The sequence below is a fragment of the Salmo salar genome, chromosome 15 (genome assembly GCF_965601325.2).
Source record: "Salmo salar chromosome 15, fSalSal1, whole genome shotgun sequence".
Taxonomy (NCBI): domain Eukaryota; kingdom Metazoa; phylum Chordata; class Actinopteri; order Salmoniformes; family Salmonidae; genus Salmo; species Salmo salar.
This window is the reverse complement of record NC_138305.1, coordinates 21,810,988-21,820,827: the sequence shown is the minus strand read 5'-3', so window position 1 is coordinate 21,820,827 and position 9,840 is coordinate 21,810,988. Positions and strand designations below refer to the sequence as shown.

Genomic DNA, 9,840 nt, shown 5'->3' with positions numbered 1-9,840 from the left:
GAAAGTTAGGTCTACTCTGTCTGTCTGGGGTATACATTTAGGTCTACTCTGTCTGGGGTGGAAAGGTATGCCTACTCTGTCCGGGTGTGGAAAGGTAGGCCTACTCTGTCTGTCTGGGTGTAAAGGTAGGTCTACTCTGTCTGGGGTGGAAAGTTAGGTCTACTCTGTCTGTCTGGGGTATACATTTAGGTCTACTCTGTCTGGGGTGGAAAGGTATGCCTACTCTGTCCGGGGTGGAAAGGTAGGTCTACTCTGTCTGGGGATGAAAGGTAGGCCTACTCTGTCTGGGATGGAAAGGTAGGTCTACTTTGTCTGGTAGTGGAAAGGTAGGCCTACTCTGTCTGGTAGTGGTAAGGTAGGCCTACTCTGTCTGGGTGGAAAGGTAGGCCTATTCTGTATGGGGTGGAAAGGTAGGTCTACTCTGTCTGGGGTGGAAAGCTAGGTCTACTCTGTCTGTCTGGGTGGAAAGGTAGGTCTACTCTGTCTGGGGTGGAAAGTTAGGTCTACTCTGTCTGTCTGGGGTATACATTTAGGTCTACTCTGTCTGGGGTGGAAAGGTATGCCTACTCTGTCCGGGTGTGGAAAGGTAGGCCTACTCTGTCTGTCTGGGTGGAAAGGTAGGTCTACTCTGTCTGGGGTGGAAAGTTAGGTCTACTCTGTCTGTCTGGGGTATACATTTAGGTCTACTCTGTCTGGGGTGGAAAGGTATGCCTACTCTGTCCGGGGTGGAAAGGTAGGTCTACTCTGTCTGGGGTGGAAAGGTAGGCCTACTCTGTCTGGGATGGAAAGGTAGGTCTACTTTGTCTGGTAGTGGAAAGGTAGGCCTACTCTGTCTGGTAGTGGTAAGGTAGGCCTACTCTGTCTGGGTGGAAAGGTAGGCCTATTCTGTATGGGGTGGAAAGGTAGGCCTATTCTGTCTGGGGTGGAAAGGTAGGTCTACTCTGTCTGTCTGGGCTGGAATGGTAGGCCTACTCTGTCTGGTAGTGGAAAGGTAGGCCTACTCTGTCTGGGGTGGAAAGGTAGGCCCTACTCTGTCTGGGGTGGAAAGGTAGGTCTACTCTGTCTGTCTGGGGTGGAATGGTAGGTCTAACTTTTTAAAGTACTATGCTCAGATTCCTTAAAATATCTTAGATTTAATTATTTGCAAACAGGGACGGTTTCGTTGCAAACAAGACACAGTGATTTGGCATTGGATAAATATGATCAAATTAATGAATCCCGTCTTCCCAGGCCGTAGGATCAGTAGTATTTTTCTATTTTTAAACCCCTTGGTTTTAATTTTTGTTAGGTGATTGAGCACACACTACCGCACAGTAGGTGGCAGCATGCACAAACACCATGACACCAAAGAACAACACTCAAAATGGCGACACGATAGAAAAGTTGATGCTGTTTTGTCTGTTTTTATATCCCCCCTTTATCTTTTCCATGTAGTTGTTTTTAATAATACCAAGTCACTGACATAAGGAAATACGTGTTTTTTTTGTGTTTTTTTTTTGACAACGCAAGAATTGAATGTTATCGAAGTTACAAACTGTTGTTATTCCACACATTTTATGAGCACAGAAGGCCCACTAGGCGAATTGGCTAGCTATGCTAACTTTTACTTTGGGTGGAAATGTCAAAGATTGTCAGTTGGCTCTAGATGCCTTTATAGAGTTGTTGAATAAATCATCTGTTGAAGTGAGCATGAAGAGGATCTACACATAGAGATGGAAGAGGATGTGAAAAAAGTGAAAAAGGTAAGTGATTTTTAATTTTATTAACTAGCTAGCTAGCAAGCTAGTTAGCCTGTTTCCTACCACACGTAACTATCTTGGTTGTCAGGGCGTCGTTTTTTGTCGTTTCGTGACTGTCATTATACTTTCGTAACTGACCAAAATATATATATATATAATAACGTTATGTTGCTACACATCTTGGCGAATATTTCTATTTTTTGCGACTTGAGTCATTTCTGTAAAAGACTAAATAAACGACATTTGAGCAGTTTATATACCACCAGGACGGTAATATTCATGTCTTTCAGCTAACTAGCTAAGATCTCACACTGGCCACAAAGTTAGGAAACATTTTCAAGAATATTGGTAACTTACATTTGAAAACATCATTCATGTTCAACCAACCTGGACTCAGGGGTAGACGTAAAATACTAAAAATACAATTTGTCTTCCTCCATTTAGTATGATTTGTTACATTTCGTATGGTATTTATTAATTTGTTTATTAATTTCATTTATGTTACGAATTACAGTTGGTTGTGGCCTCAACTTCATTTTACATTTACATTTTAGTCATTTAGCAGATGCTCTTATCCAGAGCGACTTACAGTAGTGAATGCATACATTTCATACATTTTTTTCCGTACTGGTCCCCCGTGGGAATTGAACCCACAACCCTGGCGTTGCAAACACCATGCTCTACCAACTGAACCACACAGGACCACTTCAGTACTACAGGATAGTTCCCGAATGGCGCAGCGGTCTAAGGCAATGCATCTCAGCGCTTGAGGCGTCACTACAGACACCCTGGTTCGAATCCAGGCTGTATCACGTGATTGGAAGTCTCATATGGCAGCTCACAATCCGCCCAGCGTCATCCAGGTTTGGCCGGTGTAGGCCGTCTCATTGTAAATAAGAATTTGTTCTTAACTGAGTTGCCTAGTTAAATAAAATATATATAATAAACACATTAATATTACCGAATATCCTGGAATGGCACATGGTTGTTATGAAGGTATGACAATCTGGATATTGCCCAAGCCTACTATAATAAAAGCCTTTGACTCTGGTAGGTCACTCACAGATTTTCTTCTCTTTCTCTCTCTCTCATCTGTGTCAGCTGTCATAGAGAAGGATTGGCAGTAGGGATTTGTTTATAGTGTCAGCTGTCATAGAGAAGGATTGGCAGTAGGGGTGTGTTCATAGTGTCAGCTGTGGTAGAGAAGGATTGGCAGTAGGGATTTGTTTATAGTGTCAGTTATCGTAGAGAAGGATTGGCAGTAGGGGGGTGTTTATAGTGTCAGTTATCGTAGAGAAGGATTGGCAGTAGGGGGGTGTTTATAGTGTCAGTTATCGTAGAGAAGGATTGGCAGTAGGGGGGTGTTTATAGTGTCAGTTATCGTAGAGAAGGATTGGCAGTAGGGGGGTGTTTATAGTGTCAGTTATCGTAGAGAAGGATTGGCAGTAGGGGGGTGTTTATAGTGTCAGTTATCGTAGAGAAGGATTGGCAGTAGGGGGGTGCATCTTTCCCTTTCAAGATGATTCGATACGTATCTACATGGGCTCCAATACAAAACTGGAACGATACGTTTTAGCTAGAATTGATTCGGGTTTGATTAGAGAACGAATCAATATGATTCGATGCATTAACGTTTTGTTTGCATAATCACATTTAATTTTCCATTCTACATTCAAATCTGCTACTGATGGAGCTCGTGAGCTGGGGCCCTCTCTGAGCTGGGGCCCTCTCTGAGCTGGGGCCCTCTCTGAGCTGGGGCCCTCTCTGAGCTGGGGCCCTCTCTGAGCTGGGCCCTCTCTGAGCTGGGGCCCTCTCTGAGTGGACTTCTGTGTGTGTCTATGGTGGATCCTATGTAGGCACCTGATCTGAGCCATAAGGGAGACTAGGGATCTACCACCCCACTATCAAATTAAGGGGGGGGCAATGTAGCCTACGTCTTTTGTCCCCCCCCCCCACACTTTGGTTCTGTAATCTCATCACCCACTAATAAACTTGTAATTTTGGCAGATGAAGTGTTTTGAGCTAGTAATGTATCAATATTTATTCTTTACAAATTACCTTTGACATATATAAATATATATTCACAGTTTCTTCCTCAGAATCTTTCTCTCTCTCAGTGTGTGACAGACTCTAACTGTTAAGCTGGAAAACACGTTGGACAAAGGAAGCCACTGAGAGGAGAGGCAAGGAGTCTTATTATTTATATTTTAATCAGTTGGATGTTCATTTCACTTGAAAGAGTGGTGCACATGTTTTCCCCCTCTGGTTCACACACGGATGTTTTCCCCTCTGTGGTTCAGGCTGCTGAAGAGTGGGTGAAGGGAAGGAGGGCTTACATAAACCAGACAGGAAGTTACACTGCTTTCTCTAGTCTGCCTACACTATACTCCAACCCTGGGGACTGGAACTCCAACCGGGAACTACCATCTTTTTATCCCAGTGTTGTTTCCTCGTTAGAAAAACTATAGCTGTGTCTGATGCTGTCCACTAGATGGTGTTGTATTGTACAGATTGACTACCGGTCTGGTAAACTGTTAGCTGCATGTTAATGCCAGTTAGTGTTTATTCCCTATGTATGGGCACTACTTTTGACCAGGACCCATAGGGCTTCCCATAGGGCTCTGGGAAGTGGTGGATTATATTGGGAATAGGGTGCCATTTGGGACGCAAGCCATTTGGGCCGGTGGCAGGGTGTTGATACGGGCCGGTGGCAGGGTGTTGGTACGGGCCGGTGGCAGGGTGTTGGTACGGGCCGGTGGCAGGGTGTTGGTACGGGCCGGTGGCAGGGTGTTGGTACGGGCCGGTGGCAGGGTGTTGGTACGGGCCGGTGGCAGGGTGTTGGTACGGGCCAGGCCAGTGGCAGGGTGTTGGTACGGGCCAGGCCAGTGGCAGGGTGTTGGTACGGGCCAGGCCAGTGGCAGGGGTGTTGGTACGGGCCAGGCCTTCTATGGTAACAAAAACACCTTTCTGTTCGCCTTCTATGGTAACAAAAACACCTTTCTATGGTAACAAAAGCGCCTTTCTGTGTTCGCCTTCTATGGTAACAAAAACACCTTTCTGTTCGCCTTCTATGGTAACAAAAACACCTTTCTGTTCACCTTCTTTGTTAACAAAAACACCTTCCTTCTATGGTAACAAAAACACCTTCCGTTCGCCTTCTATGGTAACAAAAACACCTTCCGTTCGCCTTCTATGGTAACAAAAACAACTTTCTGTTCGCCTTCTATGGTAACAAAAACACCTTTCTGTTCGCCTTCTATGGTAACAAAAACACCTTTCTGTTCGCCTTCTATGGTAACAAAAACAACTTTCTGTTCACCTTCTATAGTAACAAAAACACCTTTCTATGGTAACAAAAACACCTTTCAATGGTAACAAAAGCATCTTTCTGTTCGCCTTCTATGGTAACAAAAACACCTTTCTATGGTAACAAAAGCACCTTTCTGTTCGCCCTTCTATGGTAACAAAAACACCTTCCTTCTATGGTAACAAAAACACCTTTCTGTTCGCCTTCTATGGTAACAAAAACACCTTTCTATGGTAACAAAAACACCTTTCTGTTCGCCTTCTATGGTAACAAAACACCTTCCGTTCGCCTTCTATGGTAACAAAAACACCTTCCTTTCGCCTTCTATGGTAACAAAAACACCTTCCTTCTATGGTAACAAAAACACCTTCCTTCCATGGTAACAAAAACACCTTCCTTCCATGGTAACAAAAACACCTTCCTTCCATGGTAACAAAAACACCTTCCTTCCATGGTAACAAAAACACCTTCCTTCCATGGTAACAAAAACACCTTCCTTCCATGGTAACAAAAACACCTTCCGTTCGCCTTCTATGGTAACAAAACACCTTTCTGTTCGCCTTCTATGGTAACAAAAACAACTTCCTTCTATGGTAACAAAAACAACTTCCTTCTATGGTAACAAAAACAACTTCCTTCTATGGTAACAAAAACAACTTCCTTCTATGGTAACAAAAACAACTTCCTTCTATGGTAACAAAAACACCTTCCTTCCATGGTAACAAAAACACCTTCCTTCTATGGTAACAAAAACACCTTTCTGTTCGCCTTCTATGGTAACAAAAACAACTTTCTGTTCGCCTTCTATGGTAACAAAAACACCTTTCTGTTCGCCTTCTATGGTAACAAAAACACCTTTCTATGGTAACAAAAACACCTTTCTGTTCACCTACTATGGTAACAAAAACACCTTTCTATGGTAACAAAAACACCTTTCTGTTCACCTTCTATGGTAACAAAAACACCTTTCTATGGTAAGAAAAACACCTTTCTATGGTAACAAAAACACCTTCCGTTCGCCCTCTATGGTAACAAAAACACCTTTCTATGGTAACAAAAACACCTTTCTATGGTAACAAAAACACCTTTCTGGTAACAAAAACACCTTCCTTCTATGGTAACAAAAACACCTTTCTTCTATGGTAACAAAAACACCTTTCTTCTATGGTAACAAAAACACCTTTCTTCTATGGTAACAAAAACACCTTCCGTTCACCTTCTATGGTAACAAAAACACCTTTCTTCTATGGTAACAAAAACACCTTCTATGGTAACAAAAACACCTTTCTATGGTAACAAAAACACCTTCCGTTCACCTTCTATGGTAACAAAAACACCTTTCTATGGTAACAAAAACACCTTTCTATGGTAACAAAAACACCTTCCGTTCACCTTCTATGGTAACAAAAACACCTTTCTTCTATGGTAACAAAAACACCTTTCTATGGTAACAAAAACACCTTCCGTTCACCTTCTATGGTAACAAAAACGGCCTCATTTGCTGTATGATCACCACATTTCTGTAGATGTGTGGGCAGAATGTTTGCTCTTGACCAAACAAGAAATGCATACATCCTGCCGCGTGCCAAACACTGGCTGCACGTTCTGCCAGATTGATTGTCCTTTCAAACAATATAACAGTTAATGCTACAGCCCACACTTCTATGCAAAATACAAATTCTTGTTCAATGTTTTGTTTATCAATGCAGGATTGTTTCTGTGCTCTGTCTCCTGCATTTGGTTTAGACTTTAAGATTAAATAGGCTATGATGTCATGCTCCTAATTAGAGGGTCGACCGATTTAATCGGCATGGCTGATTTTAATTAGGGACGATTTTTTTAAATTTTAAATGTTATTTTTTTCCCCAAAGTTTTCATAACAATCGGTAATCTGCCTTTTTGGACACCGATTACCATGCACTCCACGAGGAGACTGCGTGGCAGGCTGACCACCTGTTACGCGAGTGCAGCATCAAAAGGACCTTGTGGCTGCAAGAAGCCAAGGTAAATTGCTAGCTAGCATTAAATGTCTTATAAAAAGCAATCAATTTTCACATCACTAGTTTAACTACACATTCTTGATGATATTACTAGGTTAACTAGCTTGTTCTGCATTGCATATAATCAATGCAGTGCCTGTTAATTTACAGTTGAAGTCAGAAGTTTACATACACCTTAGCCAAATACATTTAAACTCAGTTTTTCACAATTCCTGACATTTAATCCTAGTAAAAAGTCCCTGTCTTAGGTCAGTTACCACTTTATTTTAAGAATGTGAAATGTCAGAATAATAGTAGAGAGAATGATTTCAGCTTTTATTTCTTTCATCACATTCCCAGTGGGTCAGAAGTTTACATACACTCAATCAGTATTTGGTAGCATTGCCTTTAAATTGTTTAACTTGGGTCAAATGTTTCGGGTAGCCTTCTACAAGTTGGGTGAATTTTGGCCCATTAATCCTGACAGAGCTGGTGTAACTGAGTCAGGTTTGTAGGGCTCCTTACTCGCACACGCTTTTTCAGTTCTGCCCACACATTTTCTATAGGATGAGGTCAGGGCTTTGTGATGGCCACTCCAATACCTTGACTTTGTTGTCCTTAAGCCATTTTGCCACAACTTTGGAAGTATGCTTAGGGTCATTATCCATTTGAAAGACCCATTTGCGACCAAGTTTCCTGTGTGTTTATTATATTTAAGTATATGATTTGATATTTTATAGAGCAGTCTGACTTAACGGTGGTAGGCAGCAGCAGGCTCGTAAGAATTCATTCAAACAGCAGCTCTTAGCAATGCTGGGATGCACAGCGCTGTTTATGACTTCAAGCCTATCAACTCAACCGATTAGGCTGGCAATGCTAAATTGCCTTTAAGAACATACAATAGTCAAAGGTATATGAAATACAAATGGTATAGAGAGAAATAGTCATATATTAACTACAACCTAAAAACTTCTTAACTGGGAATAATGAAGACTCACGTTAAAAGGAACCACCAGCTTTCATATGTTCTCATGTTCTGAGCAAGGAACTTAAACATTAACATTTTTTACATGGCACATATTGCACTTTTACTTTCTTCTCCAACACTGTGTTTTTTGCATTATTTAAAGCAAATTGAACATGTTTCATTATTTATTTGAGACTAAATTGATTTTATTTATGTATTATATTAAGTTAAAATAAAAGTGTTCATTATATATATATAAAAATCGATCAATTGAATTGCCATCGACTTTTTTTTGGTCCTCCAATAATCGGTATTGGCGTTGAAAAATCATAGTCCGTCGACCTCTACTCCGAATACTGTAGCCTACCCATACTGTCAAGTTGAGTCTTTTTTTTGTACACACACACACACCTTTGATAAATGAGGCCCCTGGTCAGGGCAGGGTCACCCGTCGTAGCTGTGGACAGTGTGGTGTTTCATTACACTCATGTCTCATGCAGTGTTAATGAACCTGTCCTCTAGTCTACTAGGCTCACTGGTGAGACGAGAGGCATGTTAAATAATGCACTACCAGCTCGTCTTCTAGTGGATTGGAGGATCATGTGTCAGATAGGACTGCTCTTGTCGTTGACAGAAAACGACTCGCGTGAAAGAGTTCAGGACTTGTGCATTCACAACGATTTTTAAATGTTACTCAAACTGTCGACTTGTGCAGCACGTGTCATCACAGGAAGTTGGCGGTTGATATACTTCCTCTTCTTGTGTCTCAGCAATAGAGAAGCAGAAACACTCCCTTTCCTCTGGAGAAAGCCACACACACACACCATACTGTGTGCGTCAGTCAGTCTTCACGTACCAACTGTTACACCTAAGTGAATGAAGCAGCAGGCGTTACACCCAGGGACCAGGCTATCAGCCAGACACCGCCCGGGCATATCAGCCAGACACCGCCCGGGCATATCAGCCAGACACCCCCCGGGCATATCAGCCAGACACCCCCCGGGCATATCAGCCAGACACCCCCCGGGCATATCAGCCAGACACCCCCCGGGCATATCAGCCAGACACCGCCCGGGCATATCAGCCAGACACCGCCCAGTCAGACACCACCCAGGGACCAGGCTATCAGCCAGACACCGCCTGCGCATATCAGCCAGACACCGCCTGCGCATATCAGCCAGACACCGCCTGCGCATATCAGCCAGACACCACCTGGGCATATCAGTCAGACACCGCCCAGTCAGACACCGCCCAGGGACCAGGCATATCAGTCAGACACCGCCCAGGGACCAGGCATATCAGTCAGACACCGCCCAGGGACCAGGCATATCAGTCAGAGACCGCCCAGGGACCAGACACCGCCCAGGGACCAGACACCGCCCAGGGACCAGACACCGCCCAGGGACCAGACACCGCCCAGGGACCAGACACCGCCCAGGGACCAGACACCGCCCAGGGACCAGACACCGCCCAGGGACCAGACACCGCCCGGGCATATCAGTCAGACACCGCCCGGGCATATCAGCCAGACACCCCCCGGGCATATCAGCCAGACACCCCCCGGGCATATCAGCCAGACACCCCCCGGGCATATCAGCCAGACACCGCCCAGTCAGACACCACCCAGGGACCAGGCTATCAGCCAGACACCGCCTGCGCATATCAGCCAGGCACCGCCCAGGGACCAGGCATATCAGCCAGACACCGCCCAGTTTTTGTATAGTTTTATTTTACCAGGTAAGTTGACTGAACACATTCTCATTTACAGCAACAACCTGGGGAAATAGTTACGTGGGAGATGAATGAGCCAATTGGAAACTTGGGATGATTAGGTGGCCATGATGGTAT

General features: G+C 43.8%; 1 protein-coding gene across 3 annotated transcripts in view; it reads left to right on the top strand.

The window, feature by feature from the left end:
* The first annotated feature begins 1,336 nt into the window (after positions 1-1,336).
* Positions 1,337-9,840, top strand: part of ccm2 (CCM2 scaffold protein) — a 32,496-nt gene continuing 23,992 nt past the window's right edge. The window contains exon 1 of one of the 3 annotated variants that reach the window (XM_045695511.2): positions 1,337-1,742. In XM_045695511.2, the coding sequence (XP_045551467.1) occupies positions 1,713-1,742 (30 nt within the window). In that variant the 5' untranslated portion in view covers positions 1,337-1,712. Of the gene's footprint in view, positions 1,743-8,782; positions 9,730-9,840 lie in introns of those variants that run through there. The other 2 variants (XM_082961611.1, XM_082961610.1) reach the window with 2 other exon arrangements.